This window comes from Sitodiplosis mosellana, unplaced genomic scaffold, assembly GCF_009176505.1.
Source record: "Sitodiplosis mosellana isolate CC-2019 unplaced genomic scaffold, AAFC_SMos_1.0 Smas_scaffold_16, whole genome shotgun sequence".
Taxonomy (NCBI): domain Eukaryota; kingdom Metazoa; phylum Arthropoda; class Insecta; order Diptera; family Cecidomyiidae; genus Sitodiplosis; species Sitodiplosis mosellana.
The window spans coordinates 208,350-224,856 of record NW_022595258.1 but is presented as its reverse complement, the minus strand read 5'-3'; the positions used below and the strand labels follow the sequence as shown (position 1 = coordinate 224,856).

The 16,507-nt window shown below is 34.7% G+C and overlaps 3 protein-coding genes across 11 annotated transcripts; 1 reads left to right on the top strand and 2 right to left on the bottom strand.

Moving 5' to 3' along the window:
* Nucleotides 1-223: 223 nt before the first annotated feature.
* Nucleotides 224-4,784, bottom strand: LOC129568088 (facilitated trehalose transporter Tret1-like). Its single transcript, XM_055445645.1, has 7 exons — nucleotides 4,613-4,784; nucleotides 3,553-3,820; nucleotides 3,185-3,413; nucleotides 2,206-2,362; nucleotides 1,564-2,053; nucleotides 907-1,243; nucleotides 224-807 (listed from the first exon to the last, which is right to left on the bottom strand). Exons 2-7 carry the CDS (start codon nucleotides 3,803-3,805, stop codon nucleotides 690-692), a joined length of 1,584 nt encoding a protein of 527 aa, XP_055301620.1. The 5' UTR covers nucleotides 3,806-3,820; nucleotides 4,613-4,784; the 3' UTR covers nucleotides 224-689.
* Nucleotides 4,785-6,378: 1,594 nt separating this feature from the next.
* On the top strand, nucleotides 6,379-11,234 carry LOC129568086 (ATP-binding cassette sub-family B member 6-like). Of its 3 annotated transcripts, none has more exons than XM_055445634.1 (8): nucleotides 6,379-7,190; nucleotides 7,851-8,147; nucleotides 8,254-8,419; nucleotides 8,485-8,865; nucleotides 8,965-9,346; nucleotides 9,421-9,977; nucleotides 10,108-10,341; nucleotides 10,441-11,234. In XM_055445634.1, the coding sequence occupies exons 1-8, from the start codon at nucleotides 6,933-6,935 to the stop codon at nucleotides 10,530-10,532; spliced, it is 2,367 nt and encodes a 788-aa protein (XP_055301609.1). In that variant the 5' UTR covers nucleotides 6,379-6,932; the 3' UTR covers nucleotides 10,533-11,234. The 3 variants fall into 3 exon arrangements, with proteins under 3 accessions (XP_055301609.1, XP_055301611.1, XP_055301610.1); XM_055445636.1 differs by having other exon boundaries at nucleotides 6,865-7,480; nucleotides 7,581-8,147; XM_055445635.1 differs by having other exon boundaries at nucleotides 6,882-7,190; nucleotides 10,126-10,341.
* LOC129568087 (facilitated trehalose transporter Tret1-like) lies at nucleotides 11,029-15,584 on the bottom strand. 7 transcript variants are annotated; one of them, XM_055445643.1, is made up of 9 exons: nucleotides 15,361-15,584; nucleotides 13,728-14,177; nucleotides 13,130-13,283; nucleotides 12,837-13,062; nucleotides 12,445-12,601; nucleotides 11,871-12,360; nucleotides 11,547-11,742; nucleotides 11,258-11,398; nucleotides 11,029-11,158 (listed from the first exon to the last, which is right to left on the bottom strand). In XM_055445643.1, the coding sequence occupies exons 2-9, from the start codon at nucleotides 13,824-13,826 to the stop codon at nucleotides 11,044-11,046; spliced, it is 1,578 nt and encodes a 525-aa protein (XP_055301618.1). In that variant the 5' UTR covers nucleotides 13,827-14,177; nucleotides 15,361-15,584; the 3' UTR covers nucleotides 11,029-11,043. The 7 variants fall into 7 exon arrangements, with proteins under 7 accessions (XP_055301618.1, XP_055301614.1, XP_055301612.1 ...); XM_055445639.1 differs by having other exon boundaries at nucleotides 15,458-15,564; XM_055445637.1 differs by having other exon boundaries at nucleotides 13,728-14,418; nucleotides 15,361-15,558.
* Nucleotides 15,585-16,507: the final 923 nt, after the last annotated feature.

Here is a 16,507-nt window from a genome sequence, read left to right as displayed (position 1 = left end):
TGGCAATAAACCGCTGATTGTTCCACTTCAACGTACATATCAGTAGTTTGGAGCGAAAATGTAATACAGAAAAGTTGAGCGGAAAAATGTCGATGATGAATGAGCGGAAAAAAGATAGCTATATAGTAAACTGTATAGTAAACTATAGTGAACTTACATATAGCTATCTCTTTTCATTTGAAATTTTTCCGCGCAATTTTTCTGTATAACATTTTCGCTCCAAACTACTCATATATATTTATTTGATGGGATAATAATTTATTTTGTTGGTGGTGTCCACATTATAGAACTTTTTTCAGCTGTTTGTAATATAATACAAAACAGCATAGTCATGCTGGCAATTACACTTCTTTCGAGCGGATTTAAAATCCAAACAAAACAAACTAAAAACAAAACATATTGATACTATTATTGGAAAAATTTTATTTTATTCTCGCCAATAGTAAATTCATTCAGTGTTTACTTAATTCAATAAAGTGCGTTTACGTCGATATGAACTTATGTAATAGCTTTTAGTTCGTTGTAGTTACACTAATAGTAATAGTTGTTAATTTTTTGGAAATGCCGCAACAATTCCCATCATGTCTGTCAAATTTCTAAAGAAAACTCTCATTGCTGCTGCCTACTGATGTATAAAAAAAATGACACGAGGTTATATATTTTTCTCTCGTTCGACGTCATCCTTTTTTCTAATTCTTCTTGATTTTAATGTCAAAAATACTACGATTATTGTCCGAAAAGTGTAATTCAATTTCTTCCAACGTTCGATTCTCGGTTTCCGGTAGGATGAACAACATTGAAATGAATCTAAAATTGTTAGAAAAGAAAACCGAATGTGATTTGTTATGAAAATAAAATAAAAATAGAGTTCATAGCAAGTAGATTGAAATGTGTCTTAAAACCAACCCAATAACAGCGACAACACCATAGAAACAAATAGCTCCTGGTAGCGAAAGCCAGCTTTCGAGGTCATAGTATGTTTTGGTTGCAACAAATGCAAAGATTTGGTTTTCAACTCCAGCCAAAGCACAACAGAACGTTCTTGATTTGAACGGAAAGACCTCACTCATGATGATATATGGAACAAATGACACAGCAATTGAAATACAAAATTGCATCATCACAAACAAGACCAATGCGAAATAGTTGTAGTTCCCGACAGTTTCTCGAATCGAATTGAGGCTATCTGATGTGATGCCATTTGAGGACCAGCCAGAGGGAAAGAATATCCAACCGTAAATACCTGAAATGAAATTAACCATTTATTTATTGAAGGAAAGAAGGAAATTTTTTTCCATGAATTTATTTCACTTGCGATGTGAATTTGACAGCTGACATTGAGCGCAATAATCTTAGGCTAATGGCAATACATTCATGTAAACTCTCCGTTCTGTCAAACGTCAAACGGATGTGTAACATACAAACATAGCAAATTCGCTATCGATTATGCCGGGGGCACCACCGTCACCCAGAGCAAATACATAGAGTAATATAGACCACAAGCCCGACGTGACTTGTTCACAGAAAAACAAATTTTCCACAAAAATTATTCAAACTACTCACTCAGTCCGAAACAGCTAACAAAATTTCCAACCATTGTCCACAGGTAGATTCTTCGTTTGCCGAGAATTCGAATTATGAATACGTTAACCACATTTGCTAAAACTCCAATAAAGCCAAGGATGACCGTTGTAAAGTTTGCATCGAGCGCAATGCCATGTGCGCCTAAAATCGGTACAATGTACGATCGCATTGCAAACATTCCAGAGAACTGCATCATAACAAATAAAATTGTAACCAAAAGGAATGGTTTCATTGCTCGTTTTTGGGAAATATCTACGAATTTCTCAAACAGCGTTGGCGGTGGATGATCACATTTACGGCCAGATTGTACACAATCGACACATGCTGACGACATCTCGTTGATAAGTTTCAGTTGATCCAGCTCCGACGAAATGCTCTTACTCGATACCCATCCACGGAGTACTTGTAGTGATTTTTGTGCTGATTCCAAACGATTCTTTGATACAAGCCAAATTGGAGACTCGGGGACCTTGAAATGTAAAGAACGCAAGAAAAACAAATAACGTAAGAATGTGAAAAAAAAATTTTGCGATATAAATAAACCTTGGAAACCTAAAGGTTTAAAAAGCCTGAAGATGTTGAATTTTCTTTTCGGCAATATGTTATTTCATCGATACTTACAAGTAGTGCCACCAAAATGTTGGCAATCGGCACAGCAGCACAGATGTAACACACTTGACGCCATGAAAGGAGCGACCCGAGTAAGAAAATCATGAACATTCCGCCTGTGGCGCAAATACCACCAAATGCAGACAGTACTCCTCTGACTGATGATTCACTACATAAAATTGAAATCATAATAATAATTATTACTTGTACGGTCGTAGCCATAAATGAATTCATTATTGTAAGCGATCAATGATCTTCTGGAAGAGTACCCGTGTGCAAATATTGTAACTGAGCATTCAGTTAACTGATTTCGGACAAAAATGACTTTCTTCGATTGACATTTCAGTAAAAAGTGAAGTGTAAGTCTATCATAGTTAGCTGAAATCATTTGAAATTACAAGTCAATCTTAGTTGCTCAGTCAGTCAGTCATTTTTTTTTCACACGGGATATCTTTTTGGTTGAAACAAATCAAACTAGGGGCTTCACGCACTCAAAAAATGATTCAAAAACAACAAGTATTTATTCTATTGACGTATAATCCGGTAAAATCCATTCTTGCACGCTGAAACTCACATGAATTCACGAAAACTCTCACATTTGAATTGAATGAATATTGAGGAGTTTGGTGAATTTTGGTGAATTTTGGTGAATTTTGGTGAATTTTGGTGAATTTATGTGAGTAGAAAAAATTACAAGAATTTGTATTACCGACCCTTTTCATTGCTAAACACTAGGTTCGACACTTAGTTTGACAGCTAAGTTGGCAAGACTGTGAAATCTAATTTATCGACAAATTCACTAGAATTCACCAAAATTTATTTGTATCGTTTCAAATTCATAACAATCGTTAAAACTTATTACTATTTATTTATCACTACACAAATTCAATGGTTGAAAATTTTGCGTGAAGCCCCTAGAAATCAAATGTGTTATACAAATTTCATTATAATAGGTATACCTAATACCAATCGTATTATCACTAAAACATACCAAATTTCACTAACGTATAATAAAAGCATAGAGGTTGCCGAACCATTCCAAATGCCAAGCAATGAAAATCCAATATAAAGCAAGATCTTTGATTGTGCATTCGCTAGCATGAACCATGTGATGACAGGTATGATATTTGTGGCCAGCATCGCACCTTTCCGTCCCAGAATTTCGATTGTAAAGCTCGAAAACAAATTTCCAATTGGCTGAACGATGAATAAAATACTAGCTGCAATTGGGCAATTTTGGAATATTCATTTTGCGTAACAACTTTTTCAAGATTTATATTTCTGGAAAACGCAATAGCATCCAGTTTTCTCAGCAATTCAATTCAACATATGTATACGTACAATGTACGTCGTACATACCTAGCCATGAAGCTTCGTCGGACGTCATGTGCAGAGTTTCGTCTGGATTTAAACTACTGCTTGTGCCAGTCACCGAAGGGACCACAATCGTTGCCAAAGCCAGTATCAAACCAATGTTCCAGGCACCCAAATACATGGCGAAACTGGCTAAAAATTGCGGTAAGACTCGACGAAACGTACAGACTTTGTGTGGTCCATTTTCGAAATCAAATCCAAAACCACACATAAAGATATCCAGTAGTTGATTTCTCATCGTTTTAAGGAGTTTCTGTGGGAGAAATTGTTATTGAAGTAAAGACTATCGTGTAATATTGTATCACAGCCGGCGACAGCAGGCGCGAGTGACGAAATCACCCTAGTGCTGAAAGTCAAACTCGCCTATATATACACGCAATTTCGAACTTTTTTCCTAAGAGAGCATCTGGTATGAATGAGGTACGGCCAGAAAGCCCTCAGATCATAGGACCAGAAAATGCATTCAAACTTGCAAATCGACCAACCACCTCCACAGATATGGCCACTTGAAAATTTAGAGCAAAAAAAATCATTTCGGAGCGATGTAGTTAAACGATAGCAAAATTGGCAAATTGAAATCGCTCCAAAATGATTTTTTTAAATTGATATCAGGAGTTTTGTGTTCGCTTTCGGCACGAGAATTGACTTTAGTAAAGTTTTTTTCACTTATTTTTTTTCTCCAATTGCCACTATTCCTGTATAAAATGGGAGTTGCTAGCGTTTTGCAAATAATATTATTACATTTCAGAACCAGTTTTTTGGGATCTTCTTCTTCTTCTTATTGTGAAATTAATTTTCATTCTATTGAACGCAATGTCTAATTTTTTTTTTACGTGAAATAACTCAAAACTGATCGAATAGTAATTTCACGTTAAACAAAATTAGAAGAAGAAGTGGATGACCCCGATTAAATGTTGAAATTTACCAAATGCAAATTAATTAAAATGAACACTTTAACTTCAAACCGATTTAAAAAAAAAGCACATTGCAAAAAAAGCACCACTTTTAATGATATTAATACCCCGAAAAGCACGACAACCATTACCTTAATTTCAATCCAAAAAATGTCTATGGTTTCCTTCTGGATTCAAAGTATTTATTTCATACCACAATTAAAATTCAAATTTGAACGAAAGAAAGATTTTGATGCTACAAAATGTTCAACGTCTTATCCGAGCCTCAAAACAGGAATGACGCCCAATTTGGGATATTCCCATATAACAATAGGCTATTTATAATCCAATTTTCACGTAAACACTTAAACACTATGATTGTCGCTCGTAATTTAATTATTGATTAAATCAATAGGTATCTATTGTTTACTTTAAACACATTTCAATAGTATCAGATAATCATCATTGATAATAGAAACACACACCCTAAGCACATTGGACACACGTTTTACGCGTTATGTTACATGTTCGAGTAGCCTTTGCTTTCACAATGCCGCACAAAAGTGATGCATGTGGCCAATATGCTTGGGACTAGAGTATGTGTGAGAATGCTGAGAATAGGAAAATGTTTAAATTCATTTTTCGGTTCTTGTGAACCAATTGAAAATCGAATGTGCCGTTAATCTAATTCCGAAAAGCGAATCATTATTTACAGCGTTTGTCCGAGTACTCACTTCACTACGGTGGAAGCTATGTATATACGTGCGATCTTGAATTTTTAGTGTATAGTGACGGCGGCATACAAAGCTTTTATGACGCCGGAAGCAAAGGTTTATAATGCGTAAGAAGGAAAAATTGATGAGAAGAGTTGCGGCTTTGAGTTTATTTTTGCGCATCTTTCCAAATGTCGTGAACAAAATTCCAAGGTGTAGATAAGTTAAGCGGCAGTTACAGGGATGATTGATTCTCGGTGATTTCCGTCACATTGGTAGAGCTTGTTAATTGTTGACATGGTACTTCAGTTCCAAAATGCTGTTGACGAACATACAACAGAATTTCAGTTTCTCCAATGATTTTGAGTACTTAGAAAATTTTAATCGGATAGCAAACGTCTCTATCCTTCGTTTCATTTGGCAGACCAAATTTTTCGTTTATCAACGAATCAAAATCAAATTCCAATTAAGTGTTTCATTGTACCGAAAGAGTGTGATAACGCCGCGTCATTGTTATACAAACAAAAATCGACAATTGACATGATTCACCAATTGAAACAAACAAACATTTGAAAAATATCACTGAAAAAGTATGAAGGTATAATCGAAATTTTATGTTTAAAAAATATCGTAGCGATGAAAATGTAATGAACAAGCTATTCATTTTATTTTCATTGTAACAATGTTGCTCTTTCTTCCGTTTTTTGCCTTGCGAATCAAGAATTTTCAAAGAAGACAAAATTTGCACTGTCGCTTTCGGCAAAAAAAAAATCATATATGCATGCACACCATTACATCTACATCCCTTTGTCCATGTTATGTCGTTGCGAATGTGTGCAAAAATATTACATTGAGAACGATTAAAAAGAAAGCGATAGAAAAAGGAATGCGTAGGTTAAACGGATCAATCAAATCACTTGACGGTCAACACGTGCGATACAATATGAGCGCACGTTGATGCTGCTTATGTTTCTTTATACAGGCAACGACTGAGTGAGTGTGAGTGTATGAGTATCAACACGGAATAATTAACTTAGTAACACAGATGGTGCCAAAATACATCCTAGAGCATGATTTCAAACGAAATTTCGATTTTGTGTTTTCAAATGCTAGAGCATCGTAAAACCACCACCAAACATCAGTTTTCGAAGACGCATCAGTCTATGTCAATGTGTTGGTGTGTTGTTTACAATGAAAAGTGACAATGCCAACAATTTATAGAACATTGACCAGTGTTCTTTACTCCGTGGCCACTAACTTTTTTCATGTGGTCATCTTTGGTGCATTGCCCTTGCTGCACCAGCAAATATTCGCGCGCTGAATTATTATTCATCTCTGTTTCCTTATTGTTTCGACTCATATTTAGAATTACACAAATTAATATATAACAATACTCTTAGCTCAATACAACTACCTAAAAATGTTCGTATTAAAAATTACTGCATATTACGAAACATTTATGTGACATTTGCATATGATTGATTTGCTGAGAAGATACGACTACAATAAGTTCACTGGCAATATTGTTCGATGTTAATTGTTATTCATTCTTAGAATGAGCCGAGTGAATATGACGACAAAGAAAAAGAACGAAAGAAGGAACAAACTGGCGATGACGTTATCATCGATAAAATAACACACGTTGTGAAATAGTTTGTCGTAAAAGATTGCGGTTCGTGAAGTTTGAGCTTAGTAGTGAGCAGTGCACTGTTTCGAACACATCTTTGTTATGAGCTAAGTTTACTTTTAAGTTTGAAAAATGGATATATTTCCGTACTGTCCACCGGAGGTTAAGTTCTCCGATATACGGTCAAATTGTTTTCTTGACACCCTGGCCGTTTCCATATTAACTGGATTTATTGTGATTTTTGGATTCCTTCAATTGATCAAATACTGGAGATATGCCAAACCGGTTTCGGACACATCCTCATCGATGCTATATTATTTTCAAATTATTCTGCTCACAATAATTCCATCGCTATCAATTGTGGATGTGACTCATCTTTATGGATATACGGTACGATAATTATTGTGTAATATTAATTGAATGTGTGACGCAACAGAGCAATTAAGAGTAAAAAAATTTTTTTGAAGTGAATAATCTGCTAATATAAAGGTGTATAGTGAGCGCTTAAGAGCGAATTTCGATTTTATTTGAAATAATTTTTATATGGAGGTGTTTCACTTCAAAACAATGTCAATTCCAAACTGTACTTTGGCGCTTATTCATTAAAACTTTAGCTCAAATGAATGCCGCACGGAGTTGCACACAGACTCATTGTTGAGTAGAATGCATGAAGCATACACGTGAGTGGAACAATGAATACACTACTATTTCACTCAAACGTACGCTTTGTACGTATCTCTCTATGCTCATTCAAACAGCTCATCAGATTGACCATTCAAGGTTGTCGCTGCACCGTAGCTGCTGTATGCGATTTGTTTAAGCTAACTAACAGATTTGTGCCATTCCATTTGCACGTGCAATTCATATATTCTACTCTCAGCGTGATTTATTCGTATATTCTACATGTAAGAGTGTCTGCAGGAGTTTGTGCAATGTTCATTTGATAAATTTGTAAGAAATTGTTAGAATGGGCCGTTTTACCTGGTGACTCGTATCAGGCGGTATTCCCTTAATAAGATTTGAATCTAAAAATTTCAACTCGTATTTCAGTTTCTCGTATCATCGTTAACTTGTCTATCATTCCTTATGTCGATATGGCTGGTTTTAACGGAACGATCCTATCTGTTACCATTGGCTCCGGAACGAAGACATAGTACAGTTTTGCTGATATTTTGGTCGTTGTTTTTTATTAATGAGAATATTTCAATCATAAAATTGAAAAATGGGCCTGTGTTTGTGATTCGATATGTATGCAGTTTATTGGTTGTGATTTTGGGACTTTTAGCCCCTGGCATCGAATCGAATCGTAAAGAAAGTTGCGTTCGCCTTGAAGATGACAAAACCAAGGTATTAATTAATCTTTTACGAATTTTAAATTAGATATTTTGTTTACAGAATATATTATTTAATTAATATTTTGTAATTACTACTTTCTAATGATCTTTCCTACTAGGCAAAATCCACCTGGACTGAACAATGGAACAAGTTCAAATTTCTTGTACAGCATTTTTGGCCACGAACAAATACTGCAATTCAGCTTACCATCGTATGCATCATTTTTCTGTTGATTATTGAACGTTTCATCGTTGCATTGATTCCAGTCTATGATCAGAAGATAGGTGAGAATCCATTGAGTGCAAATTAAATTGAAAAATTACATAAAAAATTGAATCATTACTTTCAGTTGATGGTCTTGGAGAAAAAATCTATTGCTGGGACATGATTCTAGTTTTAGTTGGATTCAAGTTTTTGCAAAGAGGATTCCTCAATCATTTGCATTCGTATCTGTGGAGATACGTGGACCATTTCATGAGTCGCCAAACAGAAAGTAAAATATTCACACATATCCAGAATCTATCGTTGCGATGGCATTTGGCTCGAAAAACTGGGGATGCTATCACTGCCCTAGATCGTAGTGGTGATACCATTACTGGTCTAATGGAATACACAATACTCTGGATTGGTCCCAGAATAATCGATATTATCAGTTCAATAGCATTTATATCAGTCACATTTGGCTGCTATTTTGGTCTTATTCTCATAGTACCAATGTCTCTGTATCTATGTAAGTACGCGTTTTGTATTCGATACTTTCATTCATATCACTGAAAATCCATTCCATTCCAAAATTTGTTGGTAATCCCATGAATTATTTATTCCACAGGGCTAACAGTTGTATTGACGGAATGGATTAATCAGTATAAAAAAAGCATGAACTCAGCGAATAGTGAACAACGTTCGCGCTGTATTGATTCACTTTTAAATTTTGAAACTGTTAAATATTGTGGAACGGAAAAATATGAAGCACAATGTTTTTGCGAAGCGATCACAAAATGTCAAAACGAAGAAAGAAAATTTTCTATACCTTACGTACTACTGGATATTATTCAAGAGATCATAATTCATGGTAGTTTACTAGGTGGATCACTTTTTTGGGCGTATTTAGTAGTCGATGTTGGATCAATTACGACGGGCCAATACATCTTTTTCGTATCACACATTTATCATTTGTACTATCCTTTCAATGATCTTGTATTTTTGTATAAGTAAGTGGATGCAGTCATCAGTAATTGCGACCAATCAAAAAAACAAATAATTATTTGTGATATCTCAATTTCAGATATATGCAAGCAAAACTGGTAGATGCAGAGACACTATTTGATTTACTGGAAGAAAAGCAAGAGGTGGTTGATGCACCAGATGCTGTAGAATTGCCTTCCGTTCGTGGCAAAATTGAGTTCAAAAATGTTACCTTTGGTTATATGCCCGAGGAAATTGTGTTGAAGAACGTTTCGTTTTCAGTCCCGGTCGGTAAGACTGTTGCGATCGTTGGACCATCGGGAGCGGGAAAGAGTACAATCATTCGTCTTTTGTTTCGGTTCTACGATGTTCTTGGAGGGTCTATTTGTATTGATGGCCATGATATAAAAGGTGTGAAACAAGACTCGTTGCGGCAGGCAATTGGCGTTGTTCCCCAAGACACCATTTTATTCAACAGTACCATCAAGCATAACATAAAATACAGTCGCTTGAATGCATCTGATGATGAAGTGATTGAGGCTGCTCGTGCTGCCGAAATTCATGAGAAAATCATGAAATTCTCCGAAAAATACGAAACCGAAGTTGGAGAAAGGGGACTACGATTGAGTAGTGGTGAAAAGCAGAGAGTCGCTATAGGTAATACGAAATTTGTATGAAAATTTTGTTGGATTTGGAATCAGAATTGAGCTATAGTTAATAACGATCCACCCTAATAGTTATAATAATTCCATTGAATTGTAATCAAATAATATTTCGTATTTTGCAGCTCGAACTATTTTAAAAGCGCCATCGATTATGCTATTGGATGAAGCAACTAGTGCATTGGATACACAAACTGAACGCAATATTCAAAGTGCTTTGGCAAAAGTGTGTGCGAATCGAACGACTGTAATTGTTGCACATCGACTTTCTACGGTCATTCATGCCGATGAAATTCTCGTAATGAAAGATGGTGAAATCATGGAACGTGGTCGACATAATGTGCTATTGGATAAAAAGGGTGAGTCTTTTTCCGAATTCAAAGTTACAACTTTTAAGTTTGGCCAAATTTTGAGCAGCGGTACTCATTAGCTCATTAATTATCGTTTTCAATTGACAGGAATCTATGCAGATATGTGGAATGTACAAAATGACGCAAATTCCACCAAAAATGACATTGGAATAAGTGACACCCATCAAAAGGCAGACTAAAAATGTTGAATCAATTATTTCTATTTATTTATTTTCTCTAATTTCAAACAGTATTATTGACGTCGAATTTTTTTTTATATTTAAAGCCGTAAATTTAAGAAAGAGCTAAGCTTATGTACATTCATCTATATACAAGAAAGCCATACTGGAAGTGAAAAAACATTCCCAATAATTTTCCTTATCAAATGTGCCATTTCCTCAAAATTTAAGTGAAAGCTTATTGATTTTCAACGTAGCAATCTTTGTGTTCACAGTGTTCAAGTCGGTGAAAAATTAGACAATATCTAATTGAAACAATAGTCGACAGAACCATCGGTTCATGAATCATCAATTAGACAATTTCGCTCAAAAGTAACTATGTGTTCACAGCAGAGCACTCTGCCACATTCTCGTCTCAATACCATTGATTTTACATATAAAATAACAAGAAGCAACGACAAAAGTAACCTCTCGTAGCGGCACAGTTGAAACTAACGAAACAAACACAAATGAACTTTTTCACAATTTTTTTTTATTTCTTGATCTTAATATCGAAAATGCTGCGTTTATTGTCCGAAAAGTGTAACTCGATTTCTTCCAATGTTCGATTCTCGGTTTCTGGTAGGATGAACAACATTGAAATGAATCTAGAATTGTTAGAAAAGAAAACCGAATGTGATTTGTTATGAAAATAAAATAAAAATAAAGTTCATAGCAAGTAGATTGAAATGTGTCTTAAAACCAACCCAACAACAGCAATAACACCATATAAACAAATAACTCCGGGCAGCGAGAGCCAGCTTTCGAAATTATAGTATGTTTTGATTGCGATGAATGCAAAGACTTGGTTTTCAATTCCAGCCAAACCACAACAGAATGTTCGTGACCTGTTTCAAAAAAAGTGAACAGAAAAAGTTTCATTTGGAGATAGAATATTTTTTTTGTCTAAATCTTCTGAATTCATCTAAAGAGATAACTTAAGACTACAGGGGGAGCTAGATAAAAAAAAAGATAAAAAAATTCAATTCTACTTACTTGAATGGGAAAATTTCGCTCATTAAAAAATACGGAATGGATGAAACGCCAACTGAAATGCAAAACTGCATAGTCACAAACATGGCCAAAGCGAAATAATTGTAGTGTCCGACGGAATGTCGGATCGATTCCAAACTTTCTGCTGTCACACCAATTGACGACCAACCAGCGGGAAAGAATATCCACCCGTAGATGCCTAAAATGAAAATCGAGACGTTTTTTTTTAGAAATTCAAAGAGTTTTTAAATGAATTTGAAAAATTTCTTGGGATTTATCGACGGGAAGATTTTTGAATATTTCAGGCTAAGATTGCCACATACTCACTTAGTCCGAAACAGCTAACGAAGTTTCCAACCATTGACCACAGGTAGATTCTTCGTTTACCAAGAATCCGAATTGTAAATATAAGGATAACATTTGCTAAAACACCAAGAACACCAAGTATGACCGTTGTGACATTCGCATCGAGCGCAATGCCATGTGCATTTAAAATTGGTACAATGTACGGTCTCATTGCAAACATTCCAGAGAACTGCATCATAACAAATAAAATTGTTACCAAAAGAAATGGTTTCATTGTTCGTTTTTGGAAAATGTCTTTGAATTTCTCGAACAGCGTTGGCGGTGGATGATCACATTTACTGCCCGATTGTACACAGTCGGCACATGCTGATGACATCTCGTTGATGTGTTTCAGTTGATCAAGCTCGGGAGAAATACTTTCACTTGATACCCATCCGCGGAGTACTTGTAGTGATTTTTGTGCTGATTCGAGGCGATTCTTTGATACAAGCCAAATAGGTGATTCTGGTATCTGAGACGAGAATGACGAGAATGATGAGAAAAACGCAAGAAAAAAAGTCAACATAAAAATGTGAAAATTTCCACTGATACTCACAAACATGGCCACCAATATATTTAGAATCGGCACAGCAGCACAGATGTAAGCCACTTGACGCCATGACAGAAATGATCCGAGCAAAAATATCAGGAACATACCACCTGTAACTGAAATGCCGCAAACGGCATTGAGAATTCCACGAAACGATGCTTCACTAGAAGGAAAGAAGCTCATTAAAAATCTATTGAAATATTTTGAAATTTGTGGCTTTTTTTTCAAAGTACGATAGTACTTTTGGCGATGGTATAAAACGTACTCTCCTGCACTATAGACTTTGCTACGCGATAAAAACAACTTTTTGTCATAGGTTTCTGGATAGTCAATATCGAATTTGTAATGGATGCTGCTTTTTTCGGATATTATTCGACAAGATTGGAGATCAGTCTTACCTAATTTCGCCCAAATATATAGATACAGAACATGTTAGCCCGTTCCAGATTCCCAGCAAACAGAATGCAATATAAACCATGTACGTAGTTTTAGCGGTTGGTAGTAAAATCCATGCAATGGCTGGTATTACATTTATGATGAGTATGGCGCCTTTTCTCCCCAAAGATTCTACTATGAAGCCAGACAGCACATTTCCAATGGGCTGAACGATGAATAAAATACTGGCTGAAATGTAAAAATGGTTTAAAACATCAGATTTTGATTGAATTTTAAAAACAAAATGAAAACATACCTAGCCACGATGCGTCTTCGTGTGTCATGTGCAGCGTTTCATCTGGATTCAAATGTTTGCTTATGCCAACTACCGAAGGCACCACTATCGATGAAACCGCCAACACAAAACCCATATTTACGGCAATTAAATATGAAGCGGAACATGATAAAAACTGAAATACGTGGACAATAAGGTTAAGAGAGTGATATTTCATTTTAAAATTTACTGATTGATATCAATTTATACGAAACGTTGCATCTAGGGGAATATCACACTTGAATTATTTCAAATATTTCAAAAAAATCCAATTTATCTCTAAGAATCTGTCGTATGAAATATGGTGGATATTTGTGAATACGGCCGAATATTGTGGATTTTTGTGATTATGAATGATATTTAAATGTATTTATTCGGATTTAATGGAAAAAATCTCAAATATCTCCAAAATCCACAAAAATCTGATTCATTTATTCGAAATATTCGAAAATATGTCATACAATTGATGTTTATTTCAAATATCTCAAATATCTCACAAGATTCACGAGCGTGATATTCCCTTAGCGTTGCATTTCATCTAATGGAGATAAATGTTTAAAATACAAAAAATAGGTATTACCTGCGGTAAAAGGCGCCGAAAAGTGTTGACTTTGTTTGGTCCATTATGGAAATTGAAAACAAAACCACAAGAGAAAATATCCAAGAATTTGGTTTTCATCTTCAAAAAATGTCGATGAAATATTGAAACAATTCAGACCGATAACAATGGTGGTAAAATGAAGAGTGAAGATCGGTCGATGGTAAATTAACGAGTGATCACTGTCCACAGAGGCGTTGAAACTTAAACTGACTTTACTAGGCACAAATCTCTTTATACATTCAACAGGAATGGCTTATCGTCGATTTAGAAGAAAATGGTCGAAGAAGACAGAAATGCATAAGAGCATTTAAATGGAAGATCTCATACCAAATCTTATACTAGGTATGTCACATGCATGAAGTTTGTAAACTAAATGTATGCACAATTTACTCTTTTCCCGTGTCCGCAGTTACAAAACATGTTAGTCTGCTATAAAAACAACGAATATCGATATTTCTGTTATTATATGAACTTGGGTCTGATTTGCTTATCTGGATAAATGTACCCCAGGTTAAATGTACGAATTATTTGAGAGCTACCAGCAAAGTTTGCAGTACAAACCTTCATCAATCACAATTCAAGAGCAAACTCAGACAAAATAGCTCTTATCGCTTGTTACCGACTACATCATTCCAGATTTATTGATCAGATGGGATGCAGTTGAGTCAAACTATTTTCATATTGATATATTTTAACTGCGATTATTGTAATTGTGGTGATGGACTAACTTATCGAATGATTTATGGATATCATCAGATCAAAAATGCAAAACGTGTTAAAGCTAGATTGGACACTTGGGTCACGTTCAAGGATTAAAAACACCAAAAAATGGTTTTCAGGTAAAATTCAAAGCAACTGACTATGGATCGTAGATTTAAAAAAATTAAATCCAGAGAATCAAATTGACTGAGTATCCCGCTGTGATATTTGTTGATAGCTGTTCATATGTTGAATGTTCAACGTTCATAATGAACAAACAGTGGCGAAGGTCGGTCTGCGATGTTCACTGGACTTCATTCATACTCAAACATATTTCAAGTACATACGCTTGATGTTCATCTTACTCCATCCTATTGTTTACATATCTCTTCATTCTTTCTCTTACATTTTGACGAGAAAAACAACAGTGAAAGTATTTGAAAATATATTAACAAAGTTAATTAGACAAACAAAGTTGGAAATATATTGAAATATCGAAAGTCTGCTATGAACATTGAACACACGTTGTAATTCACAGAATTAAAATACACCGAATAGCCAGATATTGACCAACATTCCAACTGAATGTAGAGCTAATTTCATTCTCTGAGCAAATTTCATGTGATTGTTAGATCAAATTATACAAAATATATGTGTTGAATTAATAGAACTTGAAAAAAAATATATTTTACGCATCAAACCGGTGTAGTTTGGGCAAAACAACGAATAATTTTGAAGATATTTTAGGAAAACCGTCGAAACTGACACAAAATATTGTTTTAAAAGATATCGATTCCTCGATTGGTGTTTGATTTGCGTTTATGTATCGAAGAAAATTCGACTTGAGCAGATTATTCATTTTTATTCCAAGTTTATTGAATAAGCTAATTTTCGTGACACAAAAACAACTCACTTTGATTCACTTCTTTCAATGCACGATTTAAAAATAGTTGAAATTCTATGGAACATTTGATTTCTTGAACAAAAACTGTATCACAAATGTTCATTACCATCAATTAGTCTTAAAAATATTATTGCACTACTATATTGAGCGATGTGAGTGATACGTTGAATTGAAACAAATATAATGGAACGGAAGTGATGCGAACCGTGTTACATGACATTCGAAACACGAATGAATCTCATTTACTCCATCATTTGACGCATACATTTGGTTGAATGTCAAAAATGTGCAAACGTGTTCCAAGAGTATATATTGTTGCTATTATTCATTGTTGTCAATGTCCATTCTTTATTTTGCATGCCAAATAACTAAACAACACACGTTACGAAAGCAACTTCCATTGAGTGATGTTAAACTTCAACAGTTGAAGATTGTCTAAAATTAGGCGTAAAAATAGTAGCGTGCTCATTTTATGCTTTAGACTGATTTATGGTAAGCTTTTAAATTAAAAAAAAACATTCAAATGAACTTGATCTAATCCACGAATTGATGTTTATTTTTGAACAATTGATAGATAATAACAAAAAATACATATTTTCTTCTTCATCATTCATGTTCTTTGGTTTTGCATTATCTCGGATGAATGATTTTTTTGTTTCGAAAAGATACGATTTGATGGCTGTCTTGAAGATAGTGTCTTCTCCCAAATTGTAAATTCCTTACTTTGAAAGTAAATTTAGTTTTTTAATATTTGTATCGAAAATACCGCGTTTATTGTCCGAAAAATGCAATTCTATGTCCTCCAACGAACAATGTTCTGTCTCAGGTAACATGAATGTCATCAAAATGAATCTGAAAATTGAGAAAAAAAAGAATCGAGAAATTTTGAGATAAATTAAATAATTAATTCAATTTGAAGATGGTAACGAATCTGGGTTGGCATATTTACGCAATTTTTAAGTCGCGCATGTAATTTACGTAAAAAACTGTAAATTACGTTTTTTACGTGTAAAAAACCTCTTGGATGTAAAAAACTGCTAAATTAACAAAACTAGGTATTTTTATATAATATATACTTGTAACATGTGAATTCATACGGGAGAGAATTTATTTGAAGCGGTGGAAAAGTCGATCGCTATAGCCAAAGAACGGTATG

Bases quoted from the DNA above. Each gene is read 5' to 3' on its own strand.
- LOC129568088 (XM_055445645.1), bottom strand. From the start codon at position 3,805: ATGAGAAATCAACTACTGGATATCTTTATGTGTGGTTTTGGATTTGAT. The intron at 2,054-2,205 runs GTAAGTATCGAT...TTACATTTCAAG, and splicing joins ACATTTTGGTGGCACTACTT to GTCCCCGAGTCTCCAATTTG. The intron at 808-906 runs GTTGGTTTTAAG...TAACAATTTTAG, and splicing joins GGTGTTGTCGCTGTTATTGG to ATTCATTTCAATGTTGTTCA.
- LOC129568086 (XM_055445634.1), top strand. From the start codon at position 6,933: ATGGATATATTTCCGTACTGTCCACCGGAGGTTAAGTTCTCCGATATA. The intron at 8,866-8,964 runs GTAAGTACGCGT...TTTATTCCACAG, and splicing joins ACCAATGTCTCTGTATCTAT to GGCTAACAGTTGTATTGACG. The intron at 10,342-10,440 runs GTGAGTCTTTTT...TTCAATTGACAG, and splicing joins TGTGCTATTGGATAAAAAGG to GAATCTATGCAGATATGTGG.
- LOC129568087 (XM_055445643.1), bottom strand. From the start codon at position 13,826: ATGAAAACCAAATTCTTGGATATTTTCTCTTGTGGTTTTGTTTTCAAT. The intron at 13,284-13,727 runs GTAATACCTATT...CACGTATTTCAG, and splicing joins TTCGGCGCCTTTTACCGCAG to TTTTTATCATGTTCCGCTTC. The intron at 12,361-12,444 runs GTGAGTATCAGT...TTCTCGTCTCAG, and splicing joins ATATATTGGTGGCCATGTTT to ATACCAGAATCACCTATTTG.